The 18,748-nt window shown below is 44.4% G+C and overlaps 1 protein-coding gene across 2 annotated transcripts; it reads left to right on the forward strand.

Moving 5' to 3' along the window:
• The first annotated feature begins 416 nt into the window (after nt 1–416).
• On the forward strand, nt 417–18,730 carry LOC135259716 (Krueppel-like factor 3). Of its 2 annotated transcripts, none has more exons than XM_064344363.1 (5): nt 417–558; nt 11,556–12,018; nt 12,636–12,789; nt 15,354–15,511; nt 15,607–18,730. In XM_064344363.1, the coding sequence occupies exons 1-5, from the start codon at nt 472–474 to the stop codon at nt 15,786–15,788; spliced, it is 1,044 nt and encodes a 347-aa protein (XP_064200433.1). In that variant the 5' UTR covers nt 417–471; the 3' UTR covers nt 15,789–18,730. The 2 variants fall into 2 exon arrangements, with proteins under 2 accessions (XP_064200433.1, XP_064200434.1); XM_064344364.1 differs by lacking the exon at nt 417–558 and adding an exon at nt 565–732.
• The last annotated feature ends 18 nt before the right edge of the window (nt 18,731–18,748 follow it).

An 18,748-nucleotide genomic window follows, 5' to 3' on the forward strand; every position in this document is an offset into this window, starting at 1 on the left:
GATGAAAATTACAATTGGGTCTGCTCAAACAGGATGCATTAACATTAAAAAAAACATAAAATATAGTAAACTTAGATTATGGTTAATAACGGTTATTTAATGGAAAATATTAGAAATTAAAGTTAATTGCTGTAAATTCACAAACATTTGCTAATCATACAGAACATAATCTGTGAAATAATATTGCATTTTCTGTAATTTCATTTTTTACAGTTAAGAAAATGTCAATCTTTTTTTCTTGCGCAGTCTTGGAACTTCTGGCCGATGAAATCAATTGTTGAAACTGCCGGACAACTTTGAAACTGCACTCCAGCTCCTTCAGTCCCTGGCTCATTTTACGGCGCGCATACGCACGGGACGGATCCCGCCCGCTTCCTGTTGCTGTGACGGCAAACAGATGCAGCGCTCCGGCATCACCGCAATCTCCATTCCTCGCTTCTGGCATGGACAGCGACCCGAATCTCACCTCCCATGGGTGTCGCCCCGCCCCACCCAAGAGCACAACCCATGAAACTGTCATGTGACCTGCACACGATCCACTCTGGAGTTTTTAAGAAAGTGAGCGTAATTCATTACCCTAGTGAAGCAGCAGTTTGCGTTTTCCATGTTTTATGAGTTCCGTTCTGCGGCTGTAACGACGTTTATAGTGTTATTCTGAAGTTTATAAGGACAGAGAATACACATTGCCACTAACATTGGAGTACAGTATAAACGCACAGCAACATAGGTGAAGTAAGTAGCAATGTTTTTTTAACTTAAATTATTGTGAATGTATCTGAGGTTGTCCTGTAGGCTAATCGTATTTATTGGTTACTGTTTAAAGCGACCAGCGCGCTCACAGATATAGAGATATTTGCTTTAGCGAGTTGTTTTTCACATCCTATACATTTTTAAATTGCGTTTTTGTTCATGGGGAAACTTTTTTTGTTTTCTCTGTACGATTGTCCAAGGTTTATAAACTATACTTCATGCAGCAGGTAATGCGACCGAGCCAGGTACTGGAGTACACAGGTGTGAATGGTTGCTATGGTTTGAGAGTCTTGTTATTTTTTCTAGGCCTGTGTTCGCATAGAAACACGCGTTATATATCAGTGTAAATAATTTGGCGTTTAATTAAATAAATATTTACAAAGTTAAGGAATTGATTTTGAAACAATGCGATATCAAAGAAACGATGGCACGCTGTCCAGGTGAATTCAGTGCTGAGACTTACCGGTTGTACGATACAGCGATACTATTCTTCGAGTGCGTAGGCGAATACCGATATTTGCTGAGAGCACTGAAACTGGCTAATGTAATTAATGTTTCACAATTGTGTACACCGTGGTGCAGGTTCCAGATTCAGTTGATAGAAACTGTACACATGTGCCCTTAAATTTACGAGAAGCCGAAATAGATGTACCTCTAGCATTACACATGTACAGCAGGACGTATATACCAACCGTACAATGAATTCGTCTTCTTTTTCTTTATTATTATTATTATTATTATTATTATTATTATTATTATTATTCACTAAAAGCAATGAAATGCAAATGCAATATCAAGAAATGTAAACAAAACAAGTAAGATAATCTTGTATGAGAAGTAATATGGAATAGAAACTTATATGGTCACCATGGTTTTAAGGCAACATCTTTAAATATTTTTTACAAATGAATCTGAGCAAAAGGCGCTAAACTGAGTGGAAGTTATGGCCATTATATACTATTATATTTGATAATATGTGCATATTATTTTTTAATATGTTCATCCATGACATAGTTGAATTATTTTTCCATGCGATGACACAGTAATGTTATGCAGTAACTGCACTACTTTGGTTTCTGCGGTGATACGTTCATGTTGTGACTCCCCTTTGTGCTATGTGGTTTAATAGATGTGCTAGGCCAACAACTGACTTCCACATTGAAGCAATTCCACATTTCTGTGGTAAATTGTTGCTGTGTGTGCTGTGGCAATGTTTCCAAATCCCACATCTTCAGTTTCCTTCCAGGGACTGAGCTTTGGGCCCGAGCAGGAAGGTACCCCCTTCCCACTCGGGGAAGATAACGGGCACTTCAGAACTGTGGTTGTAATCACACCCCGAAGTGACAGTCTGAATGTAGATAAAGGCAAGGCTGAAATTTGCAGGCTCTTTGTATGTAATTTAGTGAGGTGACAGTTGGGCAGGTCAGTACTTCTATTTTTAAGCTCAGAATGCTATCTGCCTTCCTTACTGTTTGTTCTTGGGTATACATTTGAGGCAACCCTTCCTTTCTGAAGCGCTGTAAAACAGATACCATTCGGGACTAGTCAAATTCCTCTTTCTCTTCCCGACATACAACCCCCCCCTCCCCCCCCCCAACTTTTCCCTCTTTCTGTCCCCTCCCACCCCCGTGTCACCTGGCTCCAGCGGTTCTGTTTCCTGAGCTTTTGTTTCAAGGCTGAAGCTTGCGTCAGACATTCCGCTTGGCACGAGCAAGTTCACTTCCTGTTTGAAGCATGGAGGGGTGTGGGATGTGGGGTTTAGGAAAGGGGGGGGGGGGGGGTGTAGCTAGGGCTTAAGACTTAGCCACTTACTTCATTACTTGATACTTTGTTCACACACAGCGCCACTACAGCGCCACCACCAGTACCACCACACTCACACACACACGCGCGCGCACACACACGCACACACTCACACACACACATCACACCACACCACACACATAAACATCAGGCGTGGTATCAACATCAGAGGACAAAGAAAAAAAAATTCACTAAGGCACACACGAAAATATTCTCTTTATCTATTTCTCTCTCTTTTTTCCTCTCTCTCTCTCTCTCTCTATCTCTCTATCTACCTAACTCTTACTTGCTGACCCTTAGATAAACATACAGTGTCATATATGGACATTCATACACATGTAAGTCCATGGACTTTTTCTAAAGACATCTACCTGAACATTACGAGTGTAAATATTAACCTCTTTTGTTTAATTTTTCTCTCTCGCTCTTCATACCATATCAGTTTAATTAGACAATGAAACATGTTACAGAACAGACCATTTACGACTCATGAAATTAAAATAAAAATCTTAACAGTGCCCCAGATTAAAGTGTTTTCTTTGTCGGCTACAGTAGAATTACAACATAGTTGTTAGTGCTCCAGGGGTGGGGCTTCTCCTGTGCTCCCACTGGGTTGGTCTGTCATTTGGGCGGAGCATAACAGGGCAGGGCAGAGCAGGGTGGGGCCAGTCACAGTGAGAGGAACTTAACGAGCAGCCAGTTCCGATAAGAGCCATGGAAGGGAGTGGGGGGAGGGGTGAACCCATTGTCTGGGAGGCTGAAAGGAGGGTCTCTCTCTCTCTCTCTCTCTCTGTCTGCCTCTCTCTCTCTCTCTCTCTCTGGGGTTCGTTGAAGTTCCGTGAGACGGAAAGGAGGGAGGCCTGGCAGGAAACTGCCTGTGCACACAGCGACCTCACCTCCCCCAGTTCCTCCAGTCCATTCAGTGAGGCCCTCTGCTCTGCTCTGGAGTACTTTGAACATCATTGCTATTATTTATGTCATATATAAGTCATTTATTTATTTATTTATTTATTTGTGTTTGTATTTATGCTATTTATGATGTATTATATAAGTAATCATTTATTATATAACTATGTATGTGTATGGTCTGTTATTCCCCTCCAAAATATTAAAAATACCAAAGACTTTTCTTCTGAAGCGGTGTTTCGATGGTGACTGCTGCTTAATTGCGTACTTTTTGTTATTCATTAAAAAAAACAAAAACAAAACAAAATAACGTGCATACATTTAAAAAAAATACATTTTTTGTGCGATTTATAGAGTAGGTGTGTCACAGATATTATTTATTTCTCCCGTTTTCACATGATTAGCTATTTCATGAAAGCTGATACCAGCTCCTTGTCAATTATGATTCCTCTTCCTGTGCCATACCAGAACTATTTATTGGCTACCATTTTATTTTGTGGAATGTACACATATTATTTTACAAAGGAAGAATATCAACCCATATTACTGTGAGACCAACACATACACTTTTCAGTTATACTTTATATACATTATAGCTGCAATAATTCATTTATTAATAATCATTGTAATACATTAGTTATTTCTCATTTGTTTGCTAAGCACTTGGAACACTTGGAATCAATTCACTTTTTAGCTTGGCAGTTAGCCCGCGAACATATCATTATCCTTTAAAAATAAAATCTTCTTTGCTGCACACAGCCTCTGTGGCTCATTATAAACTCATTATGAAAGTCTTGGGATTGCGTTTTAACAGTGCCTTGTAAAGCTCTTCATTGTCAACCTTAAACAAACAGGCTGAATTTATTTCATGAAGGTGGTTTTTTGGCATGTGATAGACAGTGTGATTTTTTTTTTTTTTTTTGGTGAGGGAAAGCTGGGGCCCTTGAACAATTCCTCATTTGAGAACAGACACCCTTTGTCCATTTTGTGTGGAGGAAGGAATTCTTGTCTTGGGCGAGGGTGGTGCTCCGATTTCCCATTATACCCCACTCACGTCTCCAGCGCCGGGGTTGTGTAATCAGAAGAGAATCTGCCGCATGTAATTCCACAACAAACATAAGCCTGGAACTTCCTTCTGCCGGTTAGGTTTATTTGTGTGAAAATTGCACCCGTTCTAAAATTCGTCAAGGGCCTCTTTAGCCGTGGCGAGAGTCTTTTTGTAGTATTTGTGGAATGCTGTCGCTCGTGTTGCTTTTTAGTACTGGGACTCCCGAATTATTTTCAGCGCGGGACGTGTTGTTTCTTTTGTGAATTTCACTGTGGCCAGTGTGACTGATCTTGGCTCTGACTCCGATGCCAGGGCCCCGCGGTCCCCGCGAAGCACAAAGGGGATCAGTGTAATCGCGGGTTTGTTTGCCGCGGCGGCCGAATCGGGCCGCCGCTCTCGGCGAGTTTGGCACGTCCGGGAATGAGTGTGTGAGGGAATGGCGAAACGCGCCGGGCGATTCCCTCCTGCTTTCCGTCACGTCGTTGCACAACGGAGCTTCGTGTCAACTCCGTCGTTTGTAATACGTTTGCTCAACTTTCAGCCAAAGCACACACTGACCACAGGACCTTGGGGGGGGGGCTGGGGTGTGACCCGTAGAGTAGAGCTACAGCGCATAGAAACGAGCAGATTTGAAGCCATGGTCAGATTTCATTGATCTGGCCTCAACAGCCTATATCTTGCTGCTGAAACCGTGGCTGGAGTCTTAAAACCCCGCGGTGCCCGCCAGCGTTCACGCATCTCAGACAGCGTCGTTCCACAGAAACACGTTCTCGCGCGACGTTCTTCGTAAATCGCGATGACCTCAGTAACTGTAAACGCGGCGGTGCGTGACTGTGAGTGGGTGCACCGTCAGCGATTCGATTGCCTAACGGGAGCGGTCAGAGCGCGCAGACGTCGGTGGCAAATGAAGCCTTATCTGCGGCAGACGCGATTTCAGTTGTGGAGCACGATGCGCTGGGAATTAAAGCAAGTCGCCAGCTGCGCCTGTCGTTGGAACGCCTCCGTCGAAGCTCCTGAATACGTTTGATTGAAATAAATGCCCTAACATGTCAATGTTTTAATGCAAAGTGACTCATTATTCCTACTGTATATTTATCTTGTGGAACAATTGCAAAAAGTCTATCAATCATCATTAAGCCTTACTGAAAAAACTGGTACTTCCAGAAGACTCGTCTCATATATTGTTAATATGAAAACATAAGAACCACTCCTCAAAATTATTCTTCAACTGTCCAGAAAGATGTAAGAGAAGACAATATACTTGATAGTACTGTGCGCTAGAGTGTCTCCTGTTTATAGTTAAAGTCAGACAAGACACATTGAATAGTTCTTCTTTTCTTCTCAATTTGAGGTGGAGCGCTCAAACGGAGGACAGTAGAATGGCAGGTGATCGTTTCCCCTTCAGCCTGGGCGGGTCTCTCAGGTCCTGCTCGTAAACTGACCCATGATTTGGGCGGTATCCCTCTCCCGGGCGCGACTCAATAGCTCCCCTTGTCCGGTCGCCATTCTGTCTCTCCCGCAGCCCAGGGGAAGGGCGTGTGGCTTTGACTGTTCAGACCCTCCGCGTCTCCACCCAGCACTACTACGACAGCTCCAGGCCCAGGACCCCAGACATTCCAAGCTCACAGCCCACCCTTGCGAGAAGGAAAAAACAATGGATGCTAACGTGTGTTCAAATGTAGGATCAGAGATATTAACATTTTCTATACATGCTCTGTTCTGTAAGTTAGAACTTGCTACTACGGTATTATTAAACCACATCTGTATAGAAGGTCCATTGTGGGACATGTGCCAAGCCCTTCCCCAACTCATACTTTGCGAAGCCATTTGCCAGTTAATTGCTTCATTGGCTATACTCTGTCATTTGTGCTGACGTAGCTTTATGTTTGATTTCTTACTTATTTTGAGAGCTGATGACTGTTCCCAAATGTTCCCCTATGGGTTTACAGTTTATTGTCAGCGAGACATTAGTCTAGGTGTTATAGAAGTGGTCTTTTAGTTCCCCACTAAGCACACTACGGCCATAGACACACGGTGTGTAAACAGACCGGTGGTGATTGCTTACTTTTAGTGCTTTCGTTTTATGGACACCTTTCTTGTCGCCTCTGAAGAAAGGCACCTCTCACACCGATGGTGTTAAAGTCTCTCGATGGGCAAGCTTCTCTTTTTCATCCCGGAAACAGTCCCTTATCTTTATTTCGGGTGTGTGTGTATGTTTGCGTGCTTGTGTGTGTGTGTGTGTGTGTAATTTGAAATGCTGTATGGCGTTATCTATACAGCGCCATATTCTGGGTTAATTATTAAATGAGATGGACATTGTCCTTTGTGAGTTAAAAGACGGTGGACTTCAGCTCAGCCATGTTCACACATCTGGCCTGAAGGGAGGGGGTTAAAGGGGGTAAGGGCGTATTGTATAAGGTGTTGTAGGCTGAAAGAGCAGGTACAGTTTGTGTGGGACCTTTTTTAAATAAATAATTCATTGTAAAAGCAGTGTCTAGGGGTAATATTCTGTATGGAACTCATCTGCTAAATCACTTACACATCGAAATGTCATTTAAAATTACCTTGGAAGTAAATATAAATACATTTCTATTTAATCACAAAATTTTCTTTTGCTCTGAAACACCAAACATGTGAAAACATGATTACGTTTACAGCATATGCGTGAAAGCCAAGGTCAAGTGGTCATTCCCAGTTTAGAATTTTTCTTATGCTGGAATAATTATTTTACTAAAATTGTACATTCATTTTTTGTATCGAGTGTATCCCTACTTCACGGAAAGGGAAGTAGATTAACTAGAAAGCACAAAGAAAGTTTGCTGAGCTCATTTCTCATCACCATGGGGAACAAAGAGGGGGTGGAATGCAAAGAATTGTATTGCCAGTAATTGCGTGAGCGTACGATTTGTCGAAAACGCTGAGGTATTGAAATTACATTCGGATTAGAGGTGGGATCACCGCCCGTAGTATTTCAGCAGGGAGCGCTCTGTAGTGACAAGTGAATCGGTGCCTCCGTGTCGTTTTATTTTTAACATTCAGCCACCTGTTGAAAATGGAGTCTCTGCTGTGCCAGCACTTTTTCCGGCTGGCCAACCAGCCAACGGGACTTGAGCCATTTAACAAAAGAAACCCGCGCGCGGTCGGCAAGACGGACTGCATTATAATTGCCGCTGGCAGTCGGTGACAGTGTACGTAGCGTGGCTCGAGAACAGATTGTCCAGCGGCGGCGATGCCCTCTGCACTGCACTGCACTGCACTGCACTGCTCGCCGGTACGGCAGGTGTAGGGCCGGGATCCAATCTCACAATCCCTCTGGCCCGGAGAGAGCGCCGAGCCCGCGCCTCTGCCGCTCCGCTCGGCGGCCGCGCCGCACGCACGCGCGCGCGTGGGGTCGTGTTACCTCCCGCCGGTGGCTCGTTTGGAATTTCCAGGTAATTACAGGGATGGGTCAGCGCTAGACTGCCTTCTGTTTGCCTAAGCCCAGAGCAGCGCACCGCGAGCAGTCAGTCATTCGCAGGAAGCTCCCCACATGCCTTCAGGCAGGGGATCTCGCAGAGTGGCCAGTCACTCCTCTCATTGAACATGTCAGTAAATGTGTGCTCTCTCTGTCTCTCTCGCTCTCCTGCCTCTCTCTCTCTCACTCTCGCCCCTTTCTCTCTCTCCCTCTGTTTCTGTCTCTCTCTCTCTCACTCTCCCCCCCCTCTCTCTCCCTCTGTTTCTCTCTTTCTCTCTCTTGCTCTCCTGCCTCTCTCTCACTCTCCCCCCCTCTCTCTCTCTCTCTCTCTCGCTCTGTCTCTCTCTTCCTCTCTCTCTTCCTCTCTGTGTTCACACCTGTGCGCGAAAAGACTTGGGGCGGCATCTCTTAAAATTCAGATAGTTATTTTTGTTTACTGTGGTCATAGTCTGAGCGGGCACACATTTTTTTGGCATTGTTTTTTTTTTGCGAGTGGATACTGGTCTAAAAATATTTAGAAGAAAAAGACCCAACTCTTCAGTCTTTGTTCATAAGCCTATCAACACAAAAGATTCTTTAATTGAATCAGTGAGCTTAAACTGCCACAACCACCATTTCCAACCTCATCGCTATATTATGTTTCCGTTTCATTTTAATTTTACCTTGCAGTTTGCAATCTTGAACGGCTCCACCTCTTTAGCACTCTTCGTCTATATAGACTGTTCTTAGTGCTGCTAACTGTTTGCTTGACGTCAGAACTCCGGTGAAACTGGCTCACCTCTTAAGCATCATGATGCTCCTCTAGGGATAGGATGTTTTGGTTGTATTTGCACAAAGCTACTGTGTCATCGCTTAACGTCGAGTGCCAAGGTGTGTAATGGGGTGTTCTATCTCACAAAAGTACAGATCCCAGAAGGAGGAACTGTTGGTGGATGGCACTTGTGGAATGGCTGTAACCGAAAGCTGCGTGTCGATTCCGCTAGAACGCCGTGTACCTTGACAGGTCTTAACCGAAATTGTTATATTGATAGTGTTATGATACTGTCAATGCAAAAGTGTAAAAAGAGTTCCTAACTGAATGTAAGGAACAATAATAATAATAATAATAATAATAATAATAATAATCAACTTCATTCATATAGCACCTTCCATGCATACAATGTAGCTCAAAGTGCTTTACATTCAAAACAAATCAAAACAATATAGAAAGAGGACCGGGTAAGGAGTGTCACTGTATCGTGTTTCCAAAAACATGCATTGTGCTGTTTGACATTGTGTTTTCAAACTTTCCATGTTGAGGGCTCCATTTCCTAGAAGGCATATTTCACACTAGACTGCACAGGTATGAATTTAAGTGGCCCGTCTGAAAGAGCCAGAGCACCATGGTGCTCCTCCTTCTTTGCATTAAGTGCCACTGTATCTTCAGTAATCACAGTGAGCGAGAACTTTGGTGTAACGTTCATCCAAAAGGCAGCACCCCCCATTGTGTGAACTCTGGGAGAGGTTTAAAGATGGACTCCCCTACAGATGATTTCATGGGCCCTGGGGTGGTGGGGCCCATCATGAGGTCTTCATGGGGCCCATAGTCCTGGGTGGTGCCCCTGCTTTTTAATTGTACAGAACGTAAGCGGATTCCTTCGGTTTGTTTGCAGTTACGTCCCCTCAGATTGCAGAGCTTATAGAACTGTGTGCGTGTGACTGTATTCAGAATAACTGCTCTGCAGTGTCACCAGGCCTGTTTGATGACCCGCACGAGCTCTGAGTTAAAGAGGAGAGTCTGACTCCACCCCCCCAAAACCTCATCTGTGACCATTCATGTCACGACCAGAACTGCATTCCAGGGGCCACTCCAGTATGGCCCTATTGGTTGGGCCACGAGCACTGGAGAGTTTGTAAGATTGAGCTCTTTCCGCATATATATATATATATATATATATATATATATAGTACTCTGTAAGGGGGAAGTAGGAGAATTGTGAAATACTCTGGGATAATTAGCAGTCATGCAGACTCTTGTCGAGGCTGTGTAAAATCATGCTTTTACACAGAATTACAGGTGAGGCATCCTGATCCTTTCACTGAACACAGCATTCCATTCTGTTCTCAGCATAAACAATAGGGTCAGTGGGTTTATGTTATTTTTCCTTGACGGCGTACTAACCCCATATATGTCTAACCAACAGCAAGTTTTCCGTCAGTGCGAATCTACCTATAGTATGCTCAGGGACCTCTGACAACGGTTTGCCTTGTTTAAAAACGGTATCTAGTGACGTTTATGTCACAACAGCACTTTAAGCAGCGTGTTCTGTCTTGCTGTTGACAGGTAGCCTGCGAGTCTGATCCTTATCAGAATGGGGTTTTTTTTGGTTTTCACATTTAGCCCCCAAGGTTCACCGCTGCCCTTAGGTTCCTGCTTTTCACACACCGTTCTTCCCCAGAACCATTCGTTCCAGCTCATTTTGCTTTCATTGAAAGGCATGAAATCAGTGGTTTTCACGGGGTATTCTCAGACCTCAGTATGGGATCTGTGGGAAACACTGAGACTTAAGTCCCAGTGAATTCCCCTTTGGAAGGTTCATGCTCAGAACGCTTGGAATAACATAATTGAATCAGTCGGTGTCAATGTTTTGCAATGTTACGTGCTTATGAAAAACATATGAACACAATATGAACGTTTGTTACATTTTCATAAGTGTTTATAAATGGGGCATATGCGGTACATGCAGTTAAAATGACTGGATTACAAAACAAGACTTTATCACTTATATCTGTATATAAGTTGAACAAATGTTTGACTAAAATGTTTGCCCTTTCATTTTGTTCAAAAATGGCTACTTTCAAATAAAGTCAGTGGCCCACTATGGGAAAAGTTTGAGTTTGATTTAATTTAGAACAAACACCTCCATGAGAGAGGCCTAGTAACATCCTGGCTGCTGTTGTTTTCCGTCTATTCGAAAAGCATCAGCACAGAAAATGTGTCTAATGACCCCTGAGAGAAGATTTTTTTTTTTCATATTTCTGTTTATAGCCTGCGTGACTTCCTGTTGTTCTAATACCCTGTAATGTTTGCTCACGGAAGGCTAAGGCTAACGCGGCGAGGCCGTGACACGAGCGGAGGTCCTTCTTCCGCGCGCCGGCACTGGAATGTTGACCTTCGACAAGTTCAGCTGTCCTCCGCCAACCACCGTGTTTTGTTGTAAATGCTGAGTCAGAAAAGCTTACGTGTGCCATTTGGCCTGTTTTGTGCATGTTTTGAGGACGTGCGTCCTAAGGGAAACACCGTGAGCGGTTTAAAATAGATACACACTCTGCTCGATATTCGCAAAATCATAACTGCATTCTTTCCTGTCCAGGCAGCGGTACTGCCGATTAGAAAATTTTCACAGATAACACGGTTTGCCACTACGTGTTTTCTGGCTGCTTAAATTACTAATTCGAGTGCCCTCAGAATTCAGAACAGTTGCAGTATGTGAAAATCTATAAATGTGAGTTCTGTTTGCCAATAGATCTCTCTCTCTCTTTCTCACTCTCCCGCCCTCTCTCTCTCTCCCTCTGTTTCTCTCTCTCTCTCTCTCTCTCTATTCATTGCTTCAGGATATCGTTGGTAGAGATATCGGGCAGACGAAGGCCTACAGCATGCTCTTCTCTCCTCTCCCTGGGAACGGTGACCATTTCCACCAACTGCAGCCCGGCCCCGGCCCCGCCCCCGACTCCGCCCAGCTGGATCCCCTGGACCTGTCCGTCAGCAAGCGAGGCTCGCCCCCTTACTCCTCCCACAGCCCCCGCCCGGGCTCGCCCTACGGCGCCCTCCACCGGCGGGACTCCAGGGCGCGCTGGCAGCACGGCGGTTCCCCCCACGGCCACGCCAACCCCGGCCTCGCCCTGCACTTCCTGGCGCCCCTCCTGCAGGGCTCCGCCCCCGGCATGGTCCCCCTGCTCTCTGGCGTCATGGTGCAGCCCCTGCCCTTCCTGATGCCCCCGCACATGCCCCTGCAGCCCGTCATGCTCTCGCCTATGTCCAGGGATGACATGCTGGACCCGCCTTCACACACACAAGGTGAGAGCTGATTGGACACCCCAGTTTGCTCGGTCTAATCAGTGGTTATAGAAGTATGCAAATGCAGTAGACACTGAGACTTGAGTAGCTAAAGCTGCCTATATTACTGAAATACTATAGGAGACCTCTGCATTATTCTATAACTGCACTTGCTTGCTTGCATGACTGAAGGGCCCGTCATGATGTTGCACTAAGACACTGATTCTATGGGCAGCAAAATGAGATGCTCCTTCGGTGTGTATGCACAGATGTGCCAATGTGAACTGACTTTACCAGTCTGGTCACCAGACCTTGCTAGACACAATAAGTGACCTAAGTGGCTGTTTAGGGCCCTGCGACCACCAGGAGGCCCCCTAATTATTCAAATATGTTAATATATATTATAATATCGGGTTGGGGTATTTGTATTTGAAGTGCCACTTCCATACTACTTCCAGTGGGACTACGGTATGCTGTGAAACTACTGTGATTCTGAAAGGCTTTAAATTGCGCAGAACACCCTTACGAGGGTTAAGAAACGCACGCGTAAGCCCATTTAAAGCAACGTGAGCTCATATCTAAAGCGGCAGACCGGAGCCTCCTTTTCACGTCGCCCGCGCCTCTGTTCCTCTGTCCAGTGTCAGAGATGAAGTCGCCGGAGCTGTACGAGGCCTACGACATGCAGACGCCCGTCAAGTCTGAGCCGTACTCCGAGCACGCCCAGGACCCCGGCTTCGACGAGGTGTCCTCCTCCGCCATCGGCAGCCCCCTGCAGCCCTTCATACGCAGCGAGTAAGCGCCCTTCCTCGTTGAAGCCCTTTGTTAACGCTTCGTTTAGAATTCTCACCGGTAACGGTCTCAGATTCCCATGAGATGAATTGCCTGGGGGGAATGGTACATATGTAAAAGCTTAAACATGCTGCAGCACAGCAACCACTTATAAACATAGCCTTATAGGTGCAGTTCACCGTCAAATATGGCTACGTGGCTATGTTAATTGTACAGAACAGAGAATGAGATTCAGTGGGAGAAATTCAGCGTTGTTAAATTTGCATTTCAAATTGCCCTGCCCTGTGCCAAAACATTGTTTATAATCATTTTGGCGTGACCGCACAGGACAGATTTAAGGAAGTACCCTCTTGGGTGCCAGTCACATTGGTTGTGTGTGGCCACCACGATGAAAATTTGCATACTAAAACTTTAACCTTATTTAGTGTGCTCGTGACATGCTCATGCATACGGTCTGTGGTCTGTGTGTGGGTGTGTGTGTGTGTGTGTCCGTAATAGCATTTGATTTTCTGTGTATTAGTCATCAAAAATAACAGCCTTACATAAGACCCAGGCATACAGTAAGCACATCCAGAAACCAACACTGTGAATGAGACACCCTATTTTGCTAACTGTTGTCACATAGTTTCCCTGTCTTGTCCCTTGCAGTGAAATCGGTATACGATAGGAAATAGTTCATATCACCCCAGTCTGTACCTTCCCAATGTCTCCTGCTTCCTCAAACTTTTTTTTTCTTCTGGCTTTCAAAATATTTCTTATATAAAAAATAGGTCACAGAGAAGAACAAAGAACAGGTGTTGCGTTTCCATCCTAATCGGAAAAATTCGAACGGAATTGAAGGTTTGTGTAGGAATTCCGGACTCAAGAGCGTAGCAGCGATACGATGTCTGTCAACGCAGGCCCAACCTCAAAACCCCCTGACTCTCGCCTGAGTTCTGAACCACACCCGCCCCTCCCCAAACGCACACGCACACATACACACCTACACACACACACACATGCACACGGTTAGCCTGTAGGCGACATGCGTGACTCGATTTCGACACGAATCTCCCGAGGAGCTCGGTAATGACAAGGCTCCGTTTTGTTGTCCTTTTTGAAGCTTGGCAGCGCTTGTTGAATGAGGGAGGTTGTTTATCCGCCAAGTTGCCAGGATTGGGTCTCAACATCATTGTGTCAGCGCTGAGGTAATTACCCCTTGTGGAAGTGGGTGGGGTGGACCTGTCATCGCTTTTTTGCCCTGCGAGCTGTCTGCTGTCGTTTTTCCCCCCTCCGTTTTTTTTCCGGCGGGCTAGTCGCTCGGCGGCGATACGTGCGCACGTATGCTCCCTCCTCGCGCCGAAAACGCAGGCTCGGAGATAAAAGACAAAACAAATAAAAGATAAAAACGAAAGATTGCGAAGCGCTCTTTTCATCTTTGACACGTGCGTGATTCGGTGATTCAGGGGCCAAGTTGCACCTGAGCGCCTGCCACAAAACTGACAGAAAGACGGACTTTATTAATTGCACGCAGAACCTGAAATGATTCATGTTATTATCCTGAAAAAAAAGATGGATGTTTTGCCTTTAAGGTAACCTTTAATTTAAGGCGTTTAATTAATATTGTATTATGGCAGACATAAGTGAATGTAAACCTTTGCATTACGTGCTGCTTACTTACTGTGTGTGCTGATAAAATTGCGTAATGCAATTCAGTCGCAATTCAGATGAGATAAGACGTCATATGAACTTGTGTGCGTGCGTGTGTGTGTGTGTGTGTGTGTGTGTGCATGTTTGGTTTGGCTCTGTATAGGTTGTGTAACTGTATCAGCATAGTGTGCTACCAAAAGGAAATACCCATGCCATAAACAAGGCTCACGGAATCATTTGAGATGATAATGGATGTAGAGGCATCCTCAGGGTGTGACTGTTTTTTTAAAATTTATTTTTAATTTGATGTCCCCACCCGTGCCCCAAAGGACCACACCCTAGAGAGAGCGTGTGTATGGCGGAGAGAGAGAGAAAAGAGAGGCAGGGACAGGAAATGTTTAACTACAGTGCTGCTCCGGCGGGCGTGGCGGTTTATTTTCCCAGATTACAGCTGCTTCCAAAAAAAAGAACTCAAAGTGCAAAACAAGATAAGAGCGCAGAAAACGCAATGCAGGTTTGCTCAACGCTTGCAAAGGGCTGGAAGACTTTATCACCCGACAGGAGCGTTTGTCTTCTTGCTCTCTGGTGGCTCGAAAAAAGAAGCCAACGTCATCGCAAGTCTTGTGTTGCCCTCTAGTGGGAGAACGCTGAGAACAACGAGAGTCCTCTAATGTTCTGCTAGGAAATACTGTATAATCAAGTTGCTTTAAGCTTTCACTTTTCACTTCCTCAGGTATAGATCCCTTTAACGGTCTACCTCACTACCACACAGTATGCTACTTGTTTTCTGTGATGACCTTTCAGTGGTTCTGTTGCTGAATGAGGATGTAATGCTTATCACTCTGAATGACCTTTTCTCCTGTGAGGAACCGTTTTGCTCCCTGCCCGGACTGCGCTGATGCAGATTTCCTTCTCTTTCCCCCCCCCCCGCCCACCAGGAGCAGTAGCCCGTCTGTGATCGTTACCCTCAGAAAGTCCTCGGTCATCGTAGAATCCGACCCGAAGAGGAAACGCATACACCACTGCGACTTTGGTGGCTGCAACAAAGTGTACACCAAGAGCTCCCACCTCAAAGCCCACCGACGCACGCACACAGGTAAGATCCCGGCCCGGACGCCCCGACAATAATCCCTAACGAACGCGTGTGGGTCCCGAAGAAGCTAAAATAGGCCATTGGCTCCCCCTCTGTAGGCGAGAAGCCCTACCAGTGCACGTGGGAGGGCTGCACGTGGAAGTTCGCCCGCTCGGACGAACTGACCCGCCACTACCGCAAGCACACCGGAGTCAAGCCCTTCCAGTGCAGCGACTGCGACCGAAGCTTCTCCCGCTCCGACCACCTGGCCCTGCACAAGAAGCGCCACCTGCTGGTCTGAGTCGGAAACCGTGCGCCGCCCCCAGGAAAGACGGCGGGGTACGACAATGACTATCGATGGCGGTAACGAGCTCGTCCGTCACCCCGAGAGCTCCCGCCTGACATTCCCGGGTTCTTATCAAGAAGCGCCCTGTACAGACATCGAATATTGATGATCCTCTCCAGTCTCCTATCTCTAACTCTCATTTAAACCTTCCTAAATCCCTACCTGCTCAGCTGGTCTGAGCCAAATCACTCTCACCCGCTGTCCAATGAGCAGTTTGTCCTCTGCTATGTATTTATTTTTTTAAAGAAAAGAAGAAAAAAAAACTTGAGTGAGACTAATTAAATGTGAATCTTTTTTTTCTAAAAAGAATTGCATATTGTTGATACACACATAATCTTGCCGTTTTGTTAGCAGAATACTGTAGGGTTGCTCTGTGCTGCTACAATATGCGTATTGCTATATGTTGTTTATATCATATTTCTTTTCATATATCCGTGCTCCGTATTGATGGGTTATTGTTTCCACGCATTTTATAACTAACAGGAAATGGATAGCAACAGGGATAGCGTCAGGGAACTCACAAAATGCAGTCTTGCCGCAGCGTGCTTAACTCTGGAGTTATGCATCTTATGTCATCATTTAAAAGTTTTCTAGGACTGTTGGAGAAGTGGGGCTTCGTGAATCCAGAAACTGTGGTTAAATTGAAGAGGCCATAGCCTTCAGAATTTTACAAACCAGAAGAAGACAAAGATAAAAAGAGAGAGAGAGAGATGAGAGTTTGAGCCAAGCTGCACGGTAGCACAAATGACATCCGTTCAACCAGTCGTGTCTTTTCTTAAAAAATATTTTCTAGCATAACCATAGGTTTGTTTTTTAAATGGGCCAAGTTAATATCACAACCCTAAGAATTTTTTTACAGGGCAGTGGGGATTACTAGCAATTACTGAAATGGTGCATGTGTCTGGGAATGGTCCTTTTTGTCTTTATACAGTACGTGTAGTTCAATGATTTGGGAAATAAGGGCACTTCAAAGACTTGTCACTGTCACTTTCCCCACAGAGTGCACTTCCTGTTTCAAACGGGCCTCCTCCTGCTTCTCTATAAATGCTTCAGTGTGTTGGGTGTGTCAGTGGGTGCTGGGGGGTATTTTGCAAAATTTTGGCACGTTGAATTTGCCTGGGACGTACCGTAGCTGTCCAAGACTGCCCATTTAAGAGTGCAGTAGAGGGCTGACAGCATGTTTGTTTCAGTCATTCCTCTTAAGAAAGCAGTACAGTTACAAAAGGCAAAATTGCATTGATTAACCCTTTGAAGATTATATATTTTTTCAAAATTCCATTCTTGTGTTCTGGAACTCTGTTGCTTTCATTTACCAGTAGTGATTGTTACATCAGCATTAGAATGTTCACTTAAGAACATTCTAATCACCTTAGAGGGCTAGGGGATACAATATGGCCCTCTGCATTGTTTAAAACTGAAAATGATTGGAAGACAGAAGAGACGCATCTGAAATTTGTGTTGTCTTCTTGTCTCGTATTTACACAATCAAATATGAAGTTTGAGTATATAACAGAGCGGCTGGTGTGATGATCATTTAGTCAAGTTCTAAAGCTGTAAATCGTAGTCTACTCTGATCATCTGAAAATTTGCAGCATTGTTTATATATATATATATTTCCCAATGTTTGGCTCACAGCTGCCTCCTTGTGGCGAAAACCATTTATATAGTTTATGAAAATGCCATCTGCGGTCTATGTATTGTCATGAAGGCCAGGCTACTCCCACGCAGGCCTTTTCCCGATGTCTGCGCTTGCCCAACCCACCCCCCCCCCCCACATTACTGCTGTGCTTTCAGCTGTAGTTATTATAATACTTACTGACATTTCTTTAAACACGAGAACATGGAGGAGACTCGGTATAATGTAATTAACTTTTGTCTGTGAGAATGCGATCTGATTGGTGTCCTGGGCATTATTATTTTTATATATTCATATTTGATAAGGAACAGTTGTTCATATATATTATTCAGACTGTACATATCATAATGAGGTGTATATATTGCTCTTTATTGGTGAAACCTCTCAGAGCAAAACAGGGGCAGATGTTTTGTCAACATGCTTACTTCACACTCAGTCTCATATTGTCATGTTTTTCTGTGTACCATGATCAAATGTTCACAATTCAGGTTATGCTACATATCTCTACATCAGACATGGGTCAAATACGTATTTGTTTTGGATTCAAGTACTTTTCTGTGCACTGATCTTGGTGTAATTGAGCCTGTCAACATGACCAGAAGGTGGGGTTTACACTTCTTGAGAGTATTTCATTGGTTCCAATCCACCGGACAAGATCAGTAAAGTATTTGAATCCAAAAACATATTTGATGCTGGTCTGCTCTACATACATAGTCAGCTTCTTGATCCTCATGCTAAATTGCTATGGGGAGGTGAAGCGCTCCATAGATACAGTATTGTATGCCACATGCAATGGTCGATATAGGGCTGCTCAAGATAAACACGAAACACTTCCGCGATTACCCGGGTGCTAAGAAGTATGCTCAGTGAAGTTTTGTACTGTGACCGAACAGGCATAAACTGTGAAGTCCCTACGGTTTCACCATTTTTTTTTTTTTTTTAAACTGAGCAAATTTTAACACAATGTAATATATTTTTTATCCAATTCTTTGACTGAATGGGTAATTAAAGGTATTTTAAAGCATGATTTTTGTTTCTGTGTTTATCAACATGAATATTACGCAGTTCGGTAAAGATGCACATTTTTAACTTAACTCTATCTTGAGGCTGGGTAGATTTGTAGTTCGATGGGAACTTGTGTAATGACGAGTAGTCGTCAAACTGTGAAGCCAGATATATCATGTACAGGTCTATCATTATATATTCTTGAGCATTGAGTTATTATAAATAAATTGTTTAATAAACTCCGAGATAAATATTAGATTTGTTTCCTGTTGTC

Source organism: Anguilla rostrata, chromosome 7 (genome assembly GCF_018555375.3).
Source record: "Anguilla rostrata isolate EN2019 chromosome 7, ASM1855537v3, whole genome shotgun sequence".
Classification (NCBI taxonomy): Eukaryota; Metazoa; Chordata; class Actinopteri; order Anguilliformes; family Anguillidae; genus Anguilla; species Anguilla rostrata.

Excerpts from the sequence above, each read along its gene's own strand:
- LOC135259716 (XM_064344363.1), top strand. The coding sequence starts at position 472 with ATGGGTGTCGCCCCGCCCCACCCAAGAGCACAACCCATGAAACTGTCA. Across the intron at positions 12,790-15,353 it reads CAGCCCTTCATACGCAGCGA|GAGCAGTAGCCCGTCTGTGA; the intron begins GTAAGCGCCCTT and ends CCCGCCCACCAG. Across the intron at positions 15,512-15,606 it reads CCACCGACGCACGCACACAG|GCGAGAAGCCCTACCAGTGC; the intron begins GTAAGATCCCGG and ends CCCCCTCTGTAG.